The sequence below is a fragment of the Puma concolor genome, chromosome B1, assembly GCF_028749965.1.
Source record: "Puma concolor isolate L17-30 chromosome B1, mPumCon1.1.hap2, whole genome shotgun sequence".
In the NCBI taxonomy this organism is placed as follows: Eukaryota; Metazoa; Chordata; class Mammalia; order Carnivora; family Felidae; genus Puma; species Puma concolor.
The window spans coordinates 17550937-17574070 of NC_141670.1; the positions used below are offsets into that span (position 1 = coordinate 17550937).

The 23134-nt window shown below is 39.7% G+C and overlaps 1 protein-coding gene across 8 annotated transcripts in view; it reads right to left on the reverse strand.

Moving 5' to 3' along the window:
- The window catches only part of FAT1 (FAT atypical cadherin 1), a 135541-nt gene that overhangs the window by 77766 nt on the left and 34641 nt on the right, over positions 1-23134 (reverse strand). For all 8 annotated transcript variants that reach the window (XR_015249970.1, XM_086703269.1, XM_086703271.1 and 5 more), the window contains one exon: positions 873-1187. Coding sequence is in view for 7 of the 8 variants with exons in the window: in XM_086703269.1 (XP_086559395.1) it covers positions 873-1187 (315 nt within the window). In the remaining variant the exon portion in view is untranslated. The remainder of the gene's footprint in view (positions 1-872; positions 1188-23134) is intronic.

Consider the following 23134-nt stretch of genomic DNA (forward strand, 5'->3'; position numbering starts at 1 on the left):
CAGAATGTTCTGTTAGCCACATTCTACCATAAAGTGCCACATCACTGAAACATCCCTAAGCTCAAAGGCCAGTGATCTATTTGATAAGAAGTTTCATTTCCTGCAAATAAATCGTGGTTCTGTTTTAATGGTGATCAAGAAATCAACGAGTGCAACAAAAATGATAGCTACATGGAAGCTCTTTTCCGTGTGAAATAATGCAAAAAAGAAGCAAGAACTAAGAAAAAAAACAGAGGCGCTGTCAAATCTGTAAAAGAACGGAGTAAAAGTTGACAAGGATTTTGGAAGAGGATTCTGGAGTCGAGGAGCTACCCACTTAGAAGTAGGGGGTCAGACACTGAGAAAACAGAAAGGAAACTTGGTGTATCAGCTCAGGAAAGCAACAGCTGCCAGTCTGAAAACTGCTTAATCTCGATCCCCTACTGCCTACAGAGACAGAGCACCGCTCGATGGAAAAACTCCAAAACCACACAGAAAAATACTGAATTGTCAAATAAGTTCCTTTGATAATTCTTCGTAAAAAGCAGAGTTCAGAAAATGGGAATACTTAGCGGCAGCACAACTTGCAGGAAGTTTAGGATGTATCAATAATTTAGGAGCTGTTACTGAAACACTGTATTTGTTTTTTAACCTGGAAGTGAAATTCTACTAATGAGCAAAGTCATAGAACAGCTTCATAAAAACAATTTCAAACAATTTCAAAAAGAAACACAGCATTTGGACTAAATTTTCATCAGGAAATAAAGCCTTATTTCGAATAACCTGAAAAGGAAACAATTTACAAAAATAAAGTGGTAAATTAAGAAAATTCTTCATTTCCCCATATCAAGAAGCGTAAGCATGAACCTTTTACATAATACCTTAACACATACCTGTTTTAGGATGTATTGAAAAAAATCCTTGTGGATTTCCACTTGTAATTTTGTAGGTCAGCTTGTCATTAGAGCTAGAATCTGCATCAAATGCCTCTATTTGGACCACAGATACATCCTTGGGAGAATTTTCTATTATTTCTGGGTAATAAACAGGCTCTGATGTCTGTGGGGCGTTGTCATTGACGTCCTCGACCTCTATGTAGATCTCTATAAACGATGAGAGAGGCACGACACCCCGATCAGCTGCATAGACCGTTAGCCAGTAATGGGAGGTGGACTCCCGGTCAAGTCCGTCTGAGGTCTCTATGACACCTACAGAGAAAGAAGACGACACGTCAACAACAACCACAAACTGCCACTTTGACCAAGTGTCAACCTCACTACCAACTCTCACTTAGCAAAGTCTTATGTGTCGTCAGAGCCGCATGACCGTGGGCTAGTTGTCTGACCTCTCTGTGCCTCTGTTCCCTTCCTATAAAATGGAAATAATTAAATGAACTAATACACACATTAACAATTAGAATAGCGTGTGGCCTGTAGTATCGGCTATAAAGTCTCTGTCATTGTTGGTTTTAGGTGTCGAGCACTATGTGGACACGATACAAATATTCTATCCGTTAAGTGTCCAAACAACCCAGCGAGATCGGCACCGAGAGACCATCTAACGGCCCGATGCTCTGTTTCCACAGATGAAATTTATGACCACTTGAGATTTGCTGATTTTCCCAGAGGTTCCCAGAGAAAAAAATCAAAAAGCTGTGGCCCGGATCAGGGTCCCCACTCTCTAGCACCCCGGTACCCACGCTGCATTCGCTTGTCCACTGCTATGGTTTAGACAAGGAGGCTGCGGCAACACTTCTCGACACATCTCAGTTTGGAACACAGTAGCCCCTTACGGCGGCTAACAAAACAGAGTACAGTATTTCAAAATCCAGAACAAGGGTTTGCCCAAGTCTCCTGCGCACTGAAAGAAACCCTTCAGTTTCTTTTACTTCCCTTAGGCAAATGGCAAGACAACCAGGGTGCTGAACACAGAAATTCTCCCGCTGCTAGGAGCTCCACAAGGGCAAAGGCCACATCCCTCTTAAATGCCAGTTTACCCTGCTCCTTACCCAGAGGCCAGTAATTATTTATCAAATGAACAAACAACAATGAATAGATGACTTAACTGAAGTTGGCACGAAGTCCCTCAACTGGGATCCAAACTAGAACACGTTTCTTACTAAGTCAACTAGTGATACAGGAGTTCCGGAATTACAAAGAAGAGGGTGAAAGTGTAACGTTTTGGCCCAGCCATTGAAACCAGTTGAAACCTTACTTAATCTCAGGATTAACCACTTCCCAGGATGATGATCAGGTAGAAATAGCCATTTCTCTTAGCAAATCCCCCTTTTTTACTCAATGGTGTGATCCTGTCCTTTTGCTCTCGCAAAATACATCCTTGCAGTTTTTTCTTCTGCATTAATATCATTCTGAACTAATGCTATTTTTAAGGTTTCTATGCTACGGTTCCAGGCTGGACTTTGGAAATCCTACAACTCTAGAATTACTAAAGTTTCCCATTTAATGCAAAATACTATGGGAAAAATAAGAGCTGTCAATTTGATCTGCACTCAGAAATGAAAGAGTGTTTATCTCAACCAAGCATAAATCTGTATTTTTTACTTTTCGATTATTGCATAAATTTAAATCTTTACTTATGTGAAATAATATCAGAAAAACTCATTTATTTTAAATGTCAGATGATCACATCTAACACTTCCCAAAAGACTTACAAGTTATAAATACCAAACTTAACTAAATATTAAAACGTGAAAGAGATGATCGTGAAATGAGTGTCACTATCCAGAAAAGCGCTGTAGTTATTTACAACTGTTTCATTAATTCTTAGCAAACCCTCAAAATGGATCTGTAACACTCCTAGAGATAACGAATAAAGCCTCACAACTCTCAAATAAAAAGGAGCTCGGGGCACCTGGGTGGCTCAGTCGGCCGAGCATCCGACTTCAGCTCAGGTCATGATCCTGCGGTCCCTGAGTCTGAGCCCCGCATCGGGCTCTGTGCTGACAGCTGCTTGGATTCTGTGTCTCCCTCTCTGCCTCTCTCAAAAACAAACATTCGGAAAAAAAAAAAAAAAAAAAAAAAAAAAAAAAAAAAAAGGAGATATCTGGTCTCCCTATGCAACAGAAACAACTGTCAGATAAATTCAACATGTTTTCCTTCTTGTCTGGTCCCAACATAGTCTATGCTTACTCAATCTGTCCAGTAAATTAGTAAAATTCTACCTGTTTTTAGTCTGAAAGAGGGTCCTTGTGACCATGGGAAAATAATCTTTTCCAGTTTCTCTTTTTCATCAAGGGATGCAGAGGAAGTCAGGGAATAACAACGTTTTCTCTACTAGGACTAAACATTGACAAATGAGCGTACATATGTTCCTCCTGTATTCTGCCATTAAAATATAACATAATTCATTTGACAGGTGAAGTATTAGCAAATTTCAAGAAGACAGCTACCTGGTGCTTGTAATCCTCCTCTTTCTGGTTCTAATACTCAATAATTCCTCCTCTTTCTGGTTCTAATACTCAATAATTCATGCTGCTATCCACTTAGTAAAATCGGGCCCCTCTAAATGTGATCTGCAGGCATTTAAAAACTGATAATTACAGAAACAAATTAGTTCAGCGTTTACTATATGCCACGCACTATGCTGTCTTACATGCGCTACTTTATTTAGTCTTTATATCCAACCTGACTACACATGTGGTGTTATTATCCCCATACCGCAGATGAAAAACTAAGATTAAGAGATGAACTTTCCCAGGGTCATAGCAAATGGCTGAGCTGGAGTTCAAACACTCTGAATCTCTGATGTCGGTGCCAACGAAATGCCGTCAGTCTTAGGGCTAGCGTGACCAAAGCATAGTCAACAAAAATGTTTTTAATCGAGAGTGAAGAGTGCACACACGTGCATGCGCGTGAGCACAAGAGGAGGAGGAGCAGACGAAGAATCCCAAGCAGGCTCCATGCCCTCAGCGCAGATCCTGGTGCGGGCTTCGAACCCATGAACTGTGAGATCGTGTCCTGAGCCAAGAGCAAGAGTAGGATGCTTATCTGACTGGGCCACCCAGGTGCCCCAGCAATTAAAATACTAAATATGTGTAAGTGGGATGCTCAGATGTTCTTATTTCATGAATTCAGGACTGTATATATTTCCATCACATAGTGACTGCTAAGATGTTTATGCTTTGATGTATTTTGATTACATCCCTGTAAAAAAAAAAAAAATGATTTAATACAGCTCAGAGATAACAATAAAGTGAATTTCTGACTGCCAAAGAGGAAGGAGGGCACGCTGAGTCACCCTTCTAACCAAAATGCTCAAATTCATAACCATTCAACTCAATTTACTGTATTTGCAATACTACCGTATTTACAAGAGAAGTACACAAAAGGCTTCACTAGGTGCTTTACATGCATGAAATCACACGACACAGACAAACTGTAAGATGTTCATCTCAGCTTCACGAATGAGAAAGAGGACAAACTTTTCCAAGCCTTAGAGTGGCTAAGAAACATAGGAGGTGGAAGCAGGATCTCAACCCCCAGACGGGCTCCAGAACTCTGAGTCTCCACCACAGGCTGCACTGTCATGATCACATGCTCCACGGCACCAAGGAAACCGGGGGCCATGAGGGACTGATGCCACGAGGGGAGGCTACAGGCTTTCTACTGCTTAAATAAGGGTCCTTCCCCACACTTAAAGGACAATAAAAGAAGATTCAGGATTCCGCTTGGTCACAGAAGTTCAGGCTGTGGTGCCTAAGTACTATTCTAACTGCTGATTGTAATTCTAAGCACTATTTTAAAAGCATAAAAAGTAGGTGGGAAAAGACCATACGCATGCAAAATTATTTTATGTTCTGCTTGTTCGTCTGTCTGCTCAGTCACAAGACACAGCCCCTTAAGAACCCCGGGCAGAAACTTCTGAAGCAGGCATAAAGCGCTACACTGAGCGCCATCTTCAATCTAGGGAGAGGAGACCAGTGGCCCAGAACGGCTGGGAGCAGTGCAGAGAATACAGGAAGAGCAGCAGATCTAGCCTTGGCAGCCGCAAAATCACAGCTATGGACTGGAAACCCCTTAGCAATCCAGCAGCTCAACTCCCTTGTTTTTAAAGAAAGTTGAAAGGATTTGCCCAAGTTTATGAAAGCTAAACTGGTACGGAGTTTAGAATCCAGAATGAGGTACCTCCTCGGTCAGGGGGGCTCATTAGAACTGATCATGATTTACAGAGGTCTTGGCCTCTGAGACAACCAACAGACCCACTGACCACAAGCAGCGTCCGCTCTTCCGGTCACGGTGTTCGTACCCCTAGCCTTTGTCACCCTTCTCTACCAAGCGCTTCCTGTAGCCGCAAACAGCATGAATAGATGGACTTCTATAACTTCAGCAGCACCTTCATTCATAAAAGAGAATCTTCAAAATTTCACCCTGTGGACTTCGAGCCTGTACCTTCAACACCAGAAAACAACTAAGCCTCCCAGCCAGCACAGAGAAATGAGCCTACTGTGTCCATCCTCAAAACTCCAGCTCACTCCTACTTCTACCCATGAGCCTCCACCAACCAACTTCCAAGAACTACTTTTTTGCGCCCTAGGTTATAAATTCTCCTTTCCTGAAACAAGTTTCAAGGAACCAACAAAATCTTAAATCTTAAACCCTAGTTTTTCAGACACTTCTCACTAACACCTACCACAACAGTACCAACTTATTCGGCATCCACACGCACACACTCTTCATCTGTGGCCTCCCGCCCGTTTACGAACTTCTCCCCTACTTTCTCTGCCATCTCTGCTCCTATTTTTTATTTCCGCTTTCACTTTCCGAGAAAGGTACGATGGCATGCCACCAGATGATCCCCAAGCCCAGGCTGTGAAAGACAGAAGCGGTAGCCCGGGCTTTCCACAGAGCTTCCTCCCGCCAGACAAGGAGAGATCGATGCTCTGAAAGAAAATGCCAGTGAGCACGGTAATAGGCGAGCACCACCTTTCTCATCATGAGGTTATGGCACAGAAGCAGTAGACAAGGTAGGGGTGCTGCTTCCTGATCCTGGGATGTATATTTTGAGTACGGAGACAAGTTTAGACAAGCCTGTTACACGCGCCACCCAGCAATGTTACAAGGAATCATTCCTTTGCTTTAATGAAACATGACAGAAGCAATAACGGACTAGCTTTCCAACCTCAAGAATACAATGAAGACATTTTCAAGAAAAGTTGTTAATAAGCTGAAAAATTTGAAAGAAGCCGGAAATCTGGAGCTATTAAAGTAAAAATATTTATCATTCCAAACATACCTGCTAGGATTGCAAAGCCACCACCAGATGTCACTATGGAAACTGACTTTAAATGTGCATGCAGTGGAACTAGACTGAAGGGGGAAAAAAAAAATACAATGTAATTGTTAAAAAAGAGTTTGGCCGATGTGGCTGAAAATACAGCTCACAGCAAAATGTCTTTCTAGAAGATTCGTCATTTTCCACAGAGAGTCATTAGGTACTCATGTTGTCGTTCCACAGTCCAATTATTCAATGGGTACAAGGTACAATGCCTGGATGGCTCAGTCGGTTAAGCATGCGACGTCCGCTCAGGTCATGATCTCACAGTTCGTGGGTTTGTGCTGAGCTGTCAGCACAGAGCCTGGAGCCTGCTTTGGATTCCCTCCCTCCCTCCCTCTCTCTCTCTCTCTCTGCCCCTTCCTCACTCATGCTCTGTGTCTGTCTCAAAAATAAATAAAAAACATTAAAAAAAATTTAAAAAAATTAAAAAAATAAAAAAACAAAGGGTACAGGGTACAGTTGAGTACAGTTGCTCAAGCCAATGATCCTAAAGTAGTAAAGGGTTTCCAAGAATAATTAATTCCTACTATCCACCACTGATGGCTAATGATGATGTTAACTTGAATATGCCCTCAAAGAGGAAAGGCCAGCATTCGCTCCAGCTGACAAGGTGGAACAGGATGCTTTCAACACATTTTTAAGGCAAAAGTAAAATTATATGTAGTCACTTTACTGCCAAAAAATAATTTAACTAACTCAAATTTCCATGGCCACAGAACATCTTTCTCCCTGGAATTTTCCTATTTTCTTTGTTTAACAGGTCTTGGCCCCTTATCCAGCCCCAGTGCCAAAGTTTCAACAAAACCTTGCTATTTCAGATTCTTCAGCAACTCCAACTCAAAAATACTTATAATCTTTTTTTTTTTTTTTTTTTTTTTTTTACCTTTCTGGAATCAAACTTAAGGCAGCAATTGTATGAAAAGCCTCTTTAGTCAATTACAAGAAAAACTTAAAACATAGAGTTTTGGATAATATTTTCCCTACAGACAGTAAGTGACTACCTACCCCTTCCTCCAATTCTGTAGTCTCATCATGTACAGAGTAACTCCTCTGGAGATAAATGTTTTCCCAAATATAAAAACAATACACACTAGAGATGCAATATGTATGTATCTGACATGAATCCACAAAGGTTACTCAAGTGGTTAATTTTTTCCTAATTATGGAAAAATCAGAAGTCTCATAGTTGTCATATTAAATATGCTACTACAAGACATTCTGCTTTGAAATTACATTTAAAAAGCAGACTAGGATTTCCCTATTAAAATGCAAACCCTTTCAGGGCAGGGATGTTTTGCCAGGTAAATAGTGCGTACTTGTTAAGCATGTGTTGAAAAGAATGCCCATCATCAACAAGTTAAGTCTGAGAAACACTCACAGCCAAGAGGAGCCAGGGGAGACAGGACGACTAAATGCAAGGTAGGAGACTGGAGAGGATCCTAGACCAGAAAAAGCACATCAGGAGGAAAAAAAAAAAAAAAAAAAAAAAAAAGCTAAGGAAACATGAGTGAAACCCAGGCTGTAGTTAATAAGAATGTATCAATATTGGTTCACTAGTTATAACAGATATACTAATGTAAGATGTCAATGGGGAAACTGTCTGTAAGTGTAGGAGCTATATGGAAACTGTACTATCTGCTCAATTTTTCTGCAGATCTACTTAAATTTGTTTCCTTCAAGTAATGAAACTTTTTTGAATTTATCTCATTTTCATTAACCAGTAAATTACATATATATACATACACACATACATATGTGTGTGTATATATACATGTTAAGTCAAATTAAACAAAAAATTTATAAAGAGAGCAGAGAAGGGAGGCAGAGGGGTAGAGAGAGGGACTCTTAAGCAGGCTCCACTCAGCACAGAGCCCAATGAGGGACTCGATCCCACAATCCTGGGGTCATGACCTGAGCCAAAATCAAGAGTCGGACGCTCAACCGACTGAACCTCCCAGGAGCCCCTCATTTTTTTTTTTAGTAACCTCTATACCCAATGTGAGGCTTGAACTCATGACCCCAAGATCAAGAGTGGCAAGCTCTACTGACTGAGCCAGCCAGGCGTCCCTGTAAGTCAAAATTTTAAATGCCTGAGACCACACAAAGTAAATATCCCATGCTTTTGCTAATAAAAAGAAAGGTCAAAGTAAATAAAATAAACAGCATCCCTCATGGGCCAAGCAAACTGCTCGGCAGTTTCCTAGCACATGGAACAGTTGGATAGATGCCTCTCTGCCCTCTTACAGCTAAAGACCAAGTCAGTCATGTCGTACAATTATCTTTTCAGTTTAAAGACATGGCACTATTACCATGACCTGATCTTTCAAAATCAATGACATGCTGTATCATTTGATGAGAAGCCGTTTGTGGTTGGAATCACAGCAAGCTCAGCGAAATGTTAATGATGATGCCGATGATAACATTATAACCGCAAATACATATACACAGCTCATGACGTGCTGGACACTACTTTAAACACTTCCCATAGATTAACTTATTTGATCTTTACAGTAACTCTAAGTGTTAGGTAATATGATCAACCCTATTTCACAGGGGAGGGAACAGTGTGAACAACTTGCCCAAAGTCACAGCTTGCTCATGGTGGAACTAGGATTCAATCCCAAGGAGACTGGCTTCAGATAATCATGCTGTAGCACCTCCCAGTCTCTGGCATTCTCTAATTAGAGGGAAGCATGAAAGCAACTGAACACAGCCTGCAGTATCCAGACAAAAAGCCCTGGCTTTTTGGAATATAATGACCAGATGGAAAAAAAAAATGGTTTTGCTCTCTTCACAACATTTGGGGTTCTAGGTGAAGTATCTGATGCTACAAAAATTTTGTTGTTCTGTGCCATTAAGACATTAAGCACATTCCGTAGTTTCAGGAGAAAAAGGAAACTGGTGTAATATAAAACAGTACATATGATACAGCTTTAAAAAAAGGTATGTATATTAATTACACAGAAATGTCGGTGATCTACAAGTTAAGGAAACAAATGAGAAAGAAATCTTTATGAAGTACATAAAGTATGACCTTGGTTCTGTTTAGTTCTGATTTAAAAATAACAAACACACAACACACAATTATACATGCAGGGAAAGATAAAGGTCTACAAATAAACAAGGTAATGGAGAGACAATAAAGAAAATCAACTCAATGAACCGAATTTTTAAATTTCTGTAACAATGACTGTTAAGCTGTATTTAAAATGTGCATGAAAAATGACAAACCTTTAAGTACCAGCAGTCCTGTAGAGGTTGTGCTAGAATGACCTTCATATTTTATTTTCCCTTTATATTTTTAGATATACTTTCATTTCCAAGTATTTTAACGGTTTCATTTCATCTAAATAGATGGGGTAACAACAGTCTACTTAGTCTGACAGTTTCAACAATTAAAATTCAAAAGTATTTATATGTGAAACTTACAAAGTTTTAGGTAGGCCTAGGAAATTCTAAAATTATATTGCTCAGAGGTAGGTCATAAATTAATGATTAAAAGGAAAGCTTTTTATGCAGTAACTGCCAATCTGTTTTTTCATTATTTAAACTGTCTATTTACAGCATCTTAATTAAAATGGAGATCTAACAACTCTTTCCATTAAAATTGTTGCAATAACTTTAAAATTAGCTGAGGAGGCTTTCTGACTTGCAAACTTACTAAAACATATTAAGTTCATAATCAGATTTTAAGCATCATGTTTCAAGTCCAAGGATTTCTTCAGCTTTGCAAAGAGTCAGTCCCATGGCAAGTTCTGCTAAACCATGTTTTCATGCTTTGTTGAGAAATGATTCCAACTTCTGACTTCCATGTCAGAGTCATTACTGTTGTTAATGAGGGCTTTCATGGATAAGCTCTCTTAAAGAGGATCATCCTTGGATATCAAAAGTATCACCTGAAGACATACTCATTGGATAAAACTACATACACAAGACAACCTTTGGAGGAATTAAAATTCAAAAGATACAGTTCACACACCAATGGTAATGTTTCTAGCAGTTTGTTCTGTATGTTAGAAGTTGTACAAGTTCAATATTGATTATTTTTTCCACATTCTATTTCTTGGATGCACACTCAGCAAGTGCTTTATATATGCCACATATTTAATCCTCACAGTTAATTCTGTAAGCTCGGCAGTCTTTCCTCATGCTCCGTATGCAGAGGTTTTCGAGCTGAAAAGTCAGTGTTCCAGGCATTTACTCACCATAAGGGGAATACATTAATCAATGAATTCATTAGTGAATTGTCTTACCAGTTAGCCATCATTGCACTTACATATAATAACTTGATTAAGCCTCAAAAGTTAATTGCCTTGAGCTACCCAACTAGTTGCAGAGAAGAAAAAATCTAAAACCTGGCCTACTAGCTCTAGAGCCCAAAGTCCTACGCAACAGAGTACCTCCCTCTGCCTTTCTTACTCCTATGGGGTAGCAGGGCTGTGATTCAACAAGGGATGCCTGCCTCTCAAGGCCTGGTTCTTTTCTTGTAAGCCTGTGTAGGTGACCTTCATTAATCTATCTCTATTAATGAAAAAGAAAAACTAACACATAACAAAAGTTTACCGGCGTTTGGCCACGGAAGGAGGCATGACAGGATTTAAAAAGTATAAACCCAACCAAATGTGGGCCAAACAGACTCCTACTCAAAGTTCAAAAATCCAATCTAAGTTTAGGATAAAAAAGGAAAAAGGACATAAAATAGGATCCAACGCTGCTCTGTATTCAGAAAGTTGGTACACAGTCGACCTTTGAAGTACATGGAAATGCAAGGATCCCCACTCATACGTGGATCTTCTCCAACAAATGCAGTATAGTGCTGTAAATGTATATTCTCTTCCTGATGATTTTCTTAACCTTTTTATTTCTCTAGGGTAATTTACTGTAAGCAAACCATATATAATACATGTAGCACAAAAATGTGTTCAATCAACTATGTCATCAGTAAGGCTTCTGGTCAACAGTAGACTATTAGAAGTTTTAGGGGAGTCAAGTTACATGTGCATTTTCAACCGTGAGGGGGCGCGGTCAGCACTCCCAGTCTGCACATTGTTCAGGGGTCAACTGTATTTTCCTTCTTGCTACATGAAAGTTCAGACTAAATTTCTATTACATGCAACACAATAGGTGGTACGTAAGGCATCCTGTAATACTGAAGATCACTACGAGGGTATCGTAAGTGAGCTGTGAGCGCAGTTAAAATACGGAGCAGTGGGTGGGAGATCCAGAACTCCAAATGCTAAGCCAGCTGTAAAGTTGTGCGTCAGATAAAAACAGGTATTTTAAGGATCACCCCTCTTTGGAAAAGAAATCTGTGACTTTTTTTATCTAGTCCCAATATATTTTTTTTTTTAATTTTTTTTTAACGTTTTATTTGAGACAGGGAGAGACAGAGCATGAACAGGGGAGGGTCAGAGAGAGGGAGACACAGAATCTGAAACAGGCTCCAGGCTCTGAGCTGTCAGCACAGAGCCCGACGCAGGGCTCGAACTCACGGACCGCGAGATCATGACCCGAGCAGAAGTCGGCCGCTTAGCGGACTGAGCCACCCAGGCGCCCCTAGTCCCAATATTTAAATAACAGGTTTTTTAAGAACTTTACCCTATGATTTCCTCTTCATTAAAAATGATTTTACGGGCGCCTGGGTGGCGCAGTCGGTTGAGCGTCCGACTTCAGCCAGGTCACGATCTCGCGGTCCGTGAGTTCGAGCCCCGCGTCGGGCTCTGGGCTGATGGCTCAGAGCCTGGAGCCTGTTTCTGATTCTGTGTCTCCCTCTCTCTCTGCCCCTCCCCCGTTCATGCTCTGTCTCTCTCTGTCCCGAAAAAATAAATAAACGTTAAAAAAAAAAAAAAAAAAAAAATTAAAAAAAAAAAAAAATGATTTTACGTTGCTTAGAGTGGCCTGGATCTTGCTAGAAATTAATCTTGAAACTGGCGTTACTGACTTACACGTTCTTTCATTCACTCAACAAACATAGGGTTCCTACTGTTTGCCAAGCATGGTATGAGGTGCTAAGGAAACCAAGAGTAGTAAAACAGGGTCCTGTGAGAAAGACAGTTAAATAAAAGAGGAATTTATTCTATGGAACAGTGGAGAGAGCGGGGGAAGAAAGCACAAGTATTTGAGAAGGGCAGCACAGTAATTTAACAACTATTTAATATTTTCTATTGGTTTTATAAATATTTTTCATACAAAGGTCAAATAAATCTTTTCTTAGGTTTATGAGTCCCTGCCTGAATTTTATGATGCAACATGTAATTAAGTTAATTAAAAAATAAATAAATTGTAACAGGAGCTCCTGGGTGGCTCAGTTAAGAGTCCAACTCTTGATTTTGGCTCAGGTCACGATCTCAGGGTTCACTGAGATCCACTGTCAGCGCAGAGCCTGCTTGGGATTCTCTCTCCGCCCTTCCCCTCCTTCCCCCCCGCCCCGCCTCTCAATAAGTAAACTTTAAAAAAACAGAATGCACAATCCATTTTGTGAGCAGAGACAGGGAGAGGAGGCGGATATACACTAAAACGGTGGGCTATAGGGGTGAGTGAATTTTTTCTTTGTGTTAATATTTTCCAATTTTTCTACAAGAAATACGTATGCGTTGCAAAACATTATTTTTGTAAACCTACACACATAGAGGATTAGTCCAAGAGAACTTAAGAAATCTCAGAAATGTAAAAGCAACCTTTCAAAGTGAAGACTGCCTTACAGGTTTCCATAAGCCAAGTAACAGCTGCCTGAAACATTTGTATTGCAGAGTATGCTTTAGCATGAAGAAGACAAGGCACTATTCAGTGATTAAAATGTCAGTTGACGTGACTCCGCCTCACGCCCAACTCCTTCCAGCGCTCCCTGGCTAAAGAAGGAAAGGAATGAGATTCCTCCGCTACAGTCAAGTATTACGCTGGCCACTGTATAAACACAGCTCTTTCCAAAAGAGACAGTTGTCTCCAGAGTCCTAGAATGCACAAGGCTCGTGGAAGAGCAAGTTTTCCTTTTTCTAAGGTTTGTTTAGGCTTCCAGAAGACAGATCCTAAATACAGAAAACTGCACCTATTATTTTTCTTAAAACAAAACCTGAGACCCACATGCAGTTCAGCTAAGCCAAAAGGAAGGCATGTTTTACATAAACTCAACGCCGGTTGAAGCAAATACCCTGTATAAACCACCCCCCCTTCCTATGACCCCATAGTCGCATTTTTCTCCATTTTTTGATTTTAAAAAAAAGTTCTCTGTTAAACTGCATTTTAACTACAAAGCAGTTGTTCAGTTTTAAAAATTCAAATTATTTTACAAATGTAAAAGGTATAATTCAGAAGCAGTATTCAGCTACTTGAAATATTCAGTCTGCTGCCAAACCCAATCCTACAAGAACTCAGAAACTTAAGCTACGCCTCAATTTCCTCACATGGAAAATGAGGAAACCAGACATAAGGACTAAGAGATTAGTATAAAAATAAAGCAATTCCTGCTAATCATCTACTGTGATGCTTGAGAAACTAAAGCAAAGTCAAGATTTAGGAAGATTCTAACTGGAAGTGTAACACCTTCATCCCTAACCTCGGTGCTTCCAAGGATGTACTATTACTCCAGAGAATAAACTAGCTAACACAAACCACATTATGATGAGGCAGTGTCTGAAATAGAACTATCAGAGTCACTTAAAGAACAAGTGACTAAAATACCCCTAAGCATTCTGAACTGAATATTGTAGAGCAAAAGAAATTTAGACCTGTATGGCAACATTTTCAAATAGACAGAAGTTATTTCCAGTGATAGTAAAATCTTACATGTGCACAGCACGCACCAATCCTGCTCAAGTGGCCACTGAGATCTGTCATAAGCTCTCCCCTGAACCCCAATAAAGTACAGAGGGACTTTTATGAGACATTATAAAGTCCCATTTTTAAATACGGCATGATAGTGGGAAGAATCAAATTAGAAATTTTGGGAGCAAAGACAGCATTATCAGATACTATCTCCTTCCCCACTTATTTTCATCAAATTTTGATCAAATTTCAGCAAGGTTTCAGTAGTTGCTACAGATTTAGGAGTTACAACTAACCAAGTTCAAGAGAATTTGCTCGAATGTACCATGATTATTTAAAAGAATTTATTTAAAGCACAAACCTTATACCTATGTACCAATTAACCCTTAGTCACCACAAGTACAAAACTATGAATATCACATGGAGGTGATGAACATTAGAGGGCCTTCTTATCCAAGATCTGGGAAGAAAACCTAAGATTCCCACCCAGGTACAAGAATATGAATCCCACACCTCCCAAGATTTTTTTGTTTTCCAACCTATCAATAACTTACCTTCTGAACTGCTAAAAACTACATGTTTCTAACACAAGACTTTTTAGGGACCTGTACACGTAAAGACTGTTTTGAAACAAAAAACGTTCTTCTGAGAGAAAAGAACTGGCTTTTAATGATTTCCTTTAAAAGTACTTATAAACAGCAATCTTACCCAAGGGTTTATATGCAAAACCAAAGAGGAAAATTGGTTTGGCAAACCACCAAAACTGACAGGAGTGGTAAGAAAAATAGAGGAGTGGGGGCACCTGTGTGGCTAAGTCGGTTCAGCCTCCGCCTTCGGTACAGGTCATGATCTCACGGTTCATGGGTTCGAGCCCCGCATCGGGCTCTGTGCTGACAGCTCAGAGCGTGGGGCCTGCTAAGGATTCTGTGCCTCCCTCTCTCTCTCTCTGCCCCTTACCCACTTGCACTCGGTCTCTGTCTCTCAAAAATGAACATTTAAAAAAATTAAAAAGAAAAGAAATTAGAAGAGCATTTTCCTTTACCCACTATCACAGGGGTCCTCAAGGAGCCGAGAGTCAAGTCTGGGCTGGGAAACACACTGGTAATTGGGCTTGTGGGGCAGGAAGACAGCAGCAGGAAAACGGGGGGGGGGGGGGGGGGGGGGCAGGCATCTACTGTAAATGTAAATGGCCCCTCCCCCGCTGAAGCGGACTGCCTGCTCCCTCCCCTGGCACTGACTGCCCTGTGCCCCCGCCATTCACCTTCAGTCATGGACCACAGGGCTGCAGGACCCTGTCCCCGGCTGTCTCCCCTACCTCCTCCTGACTTCCGGCTGCCTTACAAGCTGCTTTGTATTTAGAGGGCTGCCCTTCCCAAGGATCAAAAATTGCCCTCAAAAGGCTGGCTCTCCACTCTGGTCAGTCATTCAAGTCCCAGCTTACATTTCCTCCTTGGAAGTCCTTCCCTGAGAACTCCATTTTCTTTTTTTTTTTTTTTTTTTAAGATTTATTTTTTAGAGAGAGAGCAAGCAGAGAAGGGCAGAGAGAGAAGGGGACAGAAGATCTGCACGGACAGCGGGGAATCTGCTTGGGAATCTCTCTCCTCTCTCTGCCCCTCTTTCTCTCTCAAAATGGTTAAGAAAATTCTTTCATCACAAAATACTGCATATAAAATTTAATAAAACTGTGTTTTCCCGTTGTTTTCAAGAGTTATAACACAGTAAGATTACTACTTAATTCCACTGTGCTAACACATAGGCATTCTGTAATTCTCTTAAGCAAATGATTCAACAAGCAAATTAATAGTTTTGGGGCGCCTGGGTGGCGCAGTCGGTTAAGCGTCCGACTTCAGCCAGGTCACGATCTCGCGGTCCGTGAGTTCGAGCCCCGCGTCAGGCTCTGGGCTGATGGCTGGGAGCCTGGAGCCTGTTTCCCATGCTGTGTCTCCCTCCCTCTCTCTCTGCCCCTCCCCCGTTCATGCTCTGTCTCTCTCTGTCCCAAAAATAAATAAAAAAAAAAAAACGTTGAAAAAAAAATTTAAAAAAAAATAAAATAAAATAAAAATAAAAAAAAATAGTTTAGTAAACTATAGATATACGCTTACCTATTTAAGAAAATAAGCTAGAATTAATCATGTTTATTTGTATTTAAGAATGTATTAAACCCATAAGAGATTCTTCATCCCACATGAACCCTACCTACACACTCAATTAGGTCATTATGAACTATGGGTATCTGACAATAATAAAATACATCATCTTCTTTAAAAAACAATGAATTTTTTAAAGATATTTTTAATTACACTTTTTTTTTTTTTTTAAGGGTGTGATTTGGACTAAACCTCCTCTCCAACTGTATTATACCCCACCCCAGACAGAGGTCCCACAGCACAGGACATATTAGTGCTTTGTGCTCCCACTGAAATGAGACTGTAGAAAGGCCAGGCCCGGCTGTGACAGGGAGAAAGTGCTTTTGCAAATTTCCTGTTGGCTCCCACACAAGACTCACCAGCTACTGTTAACTGTGCTTCCTCCTGAGAAGAATGTGCCTGCCTTCCATACCTGAACATTCCAATACACAGAAAATAGAACTGACCCTTGGCCTATTTTCAACAGGATGGAAGGAAACTTCTTTAGGAAACTTTAAATAATTACCATGTATTTTCCAAAGCAATCAATATTCTTTTCACAAGTCAATGACCACATGTTAATCATTAACGTTGGGGTTAACAGGGGGGGAGAAAAAAAAAAAATCACGCGTCCCATTACCCCACCCGTGTTAATGGCAGCATAGTGAAACACTTTCAGGTAAATAATTCAAATAGGGTAACAAAACAAAAATATAACACATCTAAACTAAAAGGGTAGTCTAACATTAAACATGAGGCGTGGTTTTCATTTAGCATTCTGTGTTCAGTTTGAACTGAAAACGTCCATCTCTTATTATTTTTGGCAACTTCTTGTATGTCCAAAATCAAGTCATGAATTTCAGGAATTCAGCAAGCAAGCCCCATCTGTGCATGAAACACTGTATCTAAAAGGAAGAAAGTCAACCAGTGTCCTAATCCCTTGGGCAAAAAGTATAAAGTAGATCGCCACAGTCTCAAAACCAAAATGCCACAGACTAGCCAAGAAGCACATTCCCATCTTATCTGGCCTGACTGTGGTTCACCTCACCTTTCTTCCAGTACAGGAAGGGCACTCCAAGGGCATTACCCTTAGATCAAACAAAGCATTCCAAGAAGGCAAAGGCATTCACACGAAGCTCTTTTCGCAGGGACAGCAAGAACAAGCCTTACATTTCATGAATGAGTAAGCTGTAATGAAGCATTTCTGTGTCCCTTAAATAAAATTTCAAATAGCTGATAGTGTGTGGACTGCAATCAGAGAGCATTAAAAGACCACTACAAGGAGAAAGTTAATAGGAAAGCCAAACTTCTCTATTTTTCAGTAAGAACACAAAATACATGAAGGCCTAAAATTTTACTTCAAATGAAAAATCTTCATTGAGATTTTCTTAAAATGACAGATTTACAACCTGCAAACACACAGGCCTAGATTGCTATAGTGTTTCTAGTTACTCCTTAGCTAAGGATTATGCATTCAACATTTTGTTTCACTCTAGTTAACTTTTCCTTTGAGTACGTCTCAGATGGTATTTCAAGCATTTAGCCACTAATTTTCAACGTCAATAATGCTTTCTATATATGGGATTCTGTAATTAAAGCAGATCTCTGATTTCCATAAAGCCAACCTACATTTGGTTCCTTTAAAAAAAACAGTGAAGACTTTTTGTTCACTTCTACAAGAGCTTACTTTATTCCCTTCAACTTAGGCAAGAAGTAGGAAACTCTCTACTAAAAGAGAACACAAGGGCAGACCCTGAAGTCTCAGTTCTGTTTGGTAGGTAGGTAGACAGGTAGGCTGAACCATAAACACCTCCAAGTTCATCTTATGTTATCTATAGACAGCAGTCCATTTCTAAGCACCCAGGTTGGGGAATCTGCTGTAAGGAAATCCACTTCCCGTAGTTAAACAGTCTAATTGTAATGTTACCAAAAAAACCTAAAATTAATCAAATCCTACTCTAAATTCTTTGACTCTCTGACTCACTTTTAACAATCCCTAAAGCTTGAATTCAAATATGTACAGGAAGTAAGCATTGGGAAATAAAGCCCTGAAGAGCTGTAATCAACCAACTGTTCCATTAAAACAGACAACCACTGTCTGGTTTAGAAAAATAATGGATTTCTTACTTCCAGATGATTAAAGATGCATCCATTCAGTACGGCTGCCTTTAGAATGAGTCCCCCAAGGCAAGTAAGGCAGAAAGTTTGTGTACCATAATTATTTGTGAATTTTCTTCTCCACCCAAATTCTGAAGAAACCAAGTAGAGATTTTTTTCCTGTATACTTCCTCCCATCTTCATCATTTACTAGTAAATTAGACTTTAAAAGAGTTTTTGTGAGTTACTGCAACCACAAGTATGTACTATGAAGCAAACAAAAAAAAAGGAGTGGACTTCTGAATATTCTTTTTTCCAAGGGCTCAATAAAATCACTTCAGTATATCTAAAATCAATGTATTAACCTCATAATATCTGGGCCTGTATTACAATTCTAATATTTAATTCTTAGATCCACTGTCTAAATCAACTAAAACTTTATCCCTGTGTTGTTATTGCTGCTTTAAATTGTTCTTTGCCCAATTATGTTTTGAATAGAAACCTGTGTGCTTTAATCTGCTTCATACCCTTTTGTCGGTACTGGAGTCACTAGCTGTCAAGAATTACATGTTGCCTGATAAAAGATCTTGGATAATTTTTCTGTGATCATCCCATGAATAAGGTAACTTGTCTTAATTCAATCACTATGCTGCTGAGTATGTATTAGCTATGGACTCGGGTTAGTCAATCTACAAGGACCACTTAGGGAATACAGAAGAGCCTGTATTCTTGGTTGTAACAGTAAGATCACTTTTTTTTTTTTTTTAAATGACTGAAGTGTAGTTGACACGCAATGTTATATATCAGTGCTCAACCACAGTTACTGCTGTCACTGTCACCATCCAGCGTTATTACGGTATTAGTCACTCTAGTCCCTACGCTGTGCTTTTCATCTCCATGACTTACTCTATAAATAAACACATGTGTATCTCTTATTCCCATTTTTAATCACATTTATTATTTGGAAATCCAGACAATTAAAAATTCATACTAATCAGAGGCTTTTATAAAGAGTAGCTAACCAAGTGAAATAAAAAGGTCCCCAGGACCTTTATCTGGCACTCAGGAAACACACATTTAAAAAACAAAAAACAAAACAAAACAAAACAAAACAAAAGAAATAAGCCTCAAGAGGTCACTTGGGACAAAGATCCAAAAAAGCTAAGTGAATCAGAATAGCATCTCAAAAAGTTGATGCATAAAAAAAATAAGAGTTTTCAAACATATAACCAGACACAAAACGAACAATCATCATTTCAATTATGATAGTTCCCTGAATGAAGTAAGTTTTTCCACCAATAATATACTGGCACCTTTTCATTTTCTGTTCTTAAATCCAAACAGTTAGTGGCAGCAAGAATGCAGAGAGGAACACTCTCAAAACTGCTAATGAGACTTTTCTTTCTGGATGAATATATGGCAATTTGTTTTGTATCAGAGAAACATTTTTAAATTTTTATTTTCTTTAACCCAGTAATTCTACTTCTTGAAACTTATGCGAGGGCAAAACAAATACATCAACAAGGAAATGATTTAAATGTTCTAAAACTGGGTGTTGTTATATGCATTAGAATTTATTTCTCTGATGGTATTCTATGTAATCAAGAGTCACATTCTCTTAGAATACTTAAGAATCATAAAAAGCTGGGGCGCCTGGGTGGCTGTCAGTTAAGCATCCGACTTTGGCTCAGGTCATGATCTCAGGGTCCATAAGTTCAAGCCCCGCATCGGGCTCTGTGCTGACAGCTCGGAGCCTCGAGCCTGCTTCGGATTCTGTGTCTCCCTCTCTTTCTGCCCCTCCCCTGTTCATGCTCTGTCTCTGTCTCAAAAATAAATAAACATTAAAAAAAATTAAAATAGGGGCGCCTGGGTGGCTCAGTTGGTTGAGCTTCCGACTTTGGCTCAGGTCATGATCTCACGGTTCATGGGTTCGAGCCCCGCATCGGACTCTGTGCTGACAGCTCAGAGCCTGGAGCTTGTTTCAGATTCTGTGTCTCCCTCTCTCTCTGACCCTCCCCCACTCATGCACTGTCTCTGTCTCAAAAATAAACATAAAAAAAATTAAAATTAAATCATAAAAAGCTGTGAATATGTTAAAAGGCCATCAATAATATATATGCACTATATAATTTTTTTAATCCAGTACCTGTAGAGGGTGAACGGGTGTGCATGTGTACATAAACAAGTTGGCAAAACTTCAATGGCACTCTAGGCAGTAGAATTTTAATAAGTTTTTTCTTCTTTATAATAGTCCACATTTTCCCAGTCTTCTACAAGGTGATAGATTATTTCATTGGAAAATAAAGCTCATTTTCAAATGTGGCCATTTTTCCCAAATGCTCTAAGAGATCTCTTCAAAGAAAAAAAAATCAGCATTACATAATCATTTTCAAACTCCCCTTCCATGACCTTTAAGGGGATTTCTAAAGCTAACAGACGCCCCAGCAGGAAATAAATCTGTTGCTAAAAGGATGCACCCACAGAGTTATGGCAGGATGCACTGTCAGTGGCTTTGGCAACAATTTCCTTTTATTATGCCTTCGCTCCCAAGCGCTTTTCAACTGGGGGAGAATCCTGAAGAAGTTAATAGGTCCTTAATACATGCTCTGCGGCCTGAATGGATTCCTGTTCACAAGGTAATAGTTGAGACCCCCACGTGGCCCTTTCACAAGGACTTTAGCAAATCCCCTGCAGTGAGATGGCCCCAGGGCAGCTCTGTTTTCTGCGGCCCAGGCTGTGACCTAATCAGTGAGGTCCCCAGCAAGACAATCCCTACATTCAACAGTCCTGAAGAAATGAAGCAGGAGTGGGGGAAGAGTTCAAGCTTTACTGAGGAAAGCTATTTACCTGTCACAGTGATGGTTCACCCAACGGGGCTTTAAAAAAAAAAAAAAAAAAAGGCAAAACAAAACAAAACAAAACAAAAAACCCTCCAGCTGCTTCAGCAGATTCCTGGCCAGCAGCCAGCACAAAATAAACATATTTACTTAAGCTTCATTCACAACTTTTGATGTGAAACTGTTGAAGCCCAAATGGAAACAGGTAGATCGCTGATACACAAGAGTAGCAGTGGCAGTATAGCAGAATAGGTTTTAACGGTCTGTGTCCATTTCAATGGCACGAAAAGTGTCATGACGAGAATAAATAGGGCCCAAAAAGTCATCTCAGTGTGCACACCCCAAAATCAACACAGAAAATTCCAAAATCTCAAAATGTGACTTTTTCACTGCAGAAAGAATGAACAGAACAAGCGAAACAACACAAGAGTGAGTCTACACAAGGGAGACTTTTCATTAACTGTCCATAATCCCAAAGAGAAGGATGGAAAACAAGGGTTTTGAATTACACAGGTTAACAGTTTTGTTAACCCACAGGAACTTGCTTGTTAATTGCTAAAGGATGCTTTCACTTGGAAATGATAGACCTCATCTAATCTTTTGGAAAATAACTGTAAATTTGTCTTAAGACAGCATACTTTCACAGAAAGATTTACATCTCATAGGTCAAATGAAATTAGAATTTCTACCAACCTGCAAAAAAGCAATTTGAATGGGGCAAATTAAATAACAGATGTTTATTCTGAAGGAAAAAAAAAAAAGACACGATTCGGAATTTGATAAAAGCTGTCACTGGACAACTTTTAATTGAAAACAAGGTTCTAATTTGAAATTAACTGGTAGGTTGTTTTCCTACATCCATTAACAGAAAGAATCCGAGTCAAATGACTGCAAAATGAGTTTCCATCTAGCTTTGACACTAGTTTAACATCACAAGAACTGCTTCACTGTAATATTTTAAAAGCCATGCCAGGATCTAGGCCATCAGCATCTCTGACAAAGAAATTTTCTGCAACACCAGCATAATGGGTTTTTAACGTCCTCACTGAATGCCATTAGAAGCCTGGGTATCCTATCCGACTCCCACACAGCACTGAACTCAACATACAGAGCGACTTAACCCTTCCTGCTTCCCCTTCCAGCCAGGGCACACCAGCCAGTCATGGAGGGACAGGCCACAGGGCCACCACCTCACCTGAGTGGCTGGGCTTTGCTGTGAATCAACAAATATTAAACCTCTGCTTTAATAACCGGCACTGGAATGGGGCCAGTCCAAACTGAAATGTACTCCTAAGTACAAAATACACACTGATTTAAAGACCTCATGCGAATGCAAGAATGTAAAAGATCTCATTAATATTCTTCTATGTTGATTTCATGCTGATGTGACACTTATCAATCTGTTGGATTAAATAAAATTTATTACAGTTAGTTTCACCTGTTCTTTTTTAGTGGCGACTAGAATATTTAAAATTACGTACGTGGACAATATTACCGAGCAATGCTGCCTTAACTTGTTAGTACTAACTCCTTTGGTGATTTGAAAAATTAAACGGCAAAGTAAACCCTGGCAGAATTTACACAGTTGTGACAATCTGTGAAAATCAGCTCACATCTTTCACATGAGCACTGGTGTATGTAAACAACAGAATCTAAACAATGGAACATTTCCACTAAATGGTTTTATGGTATATTCTGGGACATGAATTGTTTTGCTGGCTTTGTTTTCATTTACACAGGTTGTACTGATTAGGGATCTATAATGCAGGATCATCTCTAATCCCAAAACAGAGAATTTAAGACTGTTACGCTCTTAGATACAATGTTCTTTTGCAGACCATATTCAAGATGCACTATTAAAATACCAAATTTTAGATCAGCACCTCTACATTAGGTTTCTCATGAAACCTACACTTCTGTTATAGAATCTTAATTTCATCCCATGAAAGAATTTTGACCGTTTTGGGGGCACCTGGGTGGCTCAGTCGGTTAAGCATATGACTCTTGATTTCAACTCAGGTTAAGATCTCACAGTTTGTG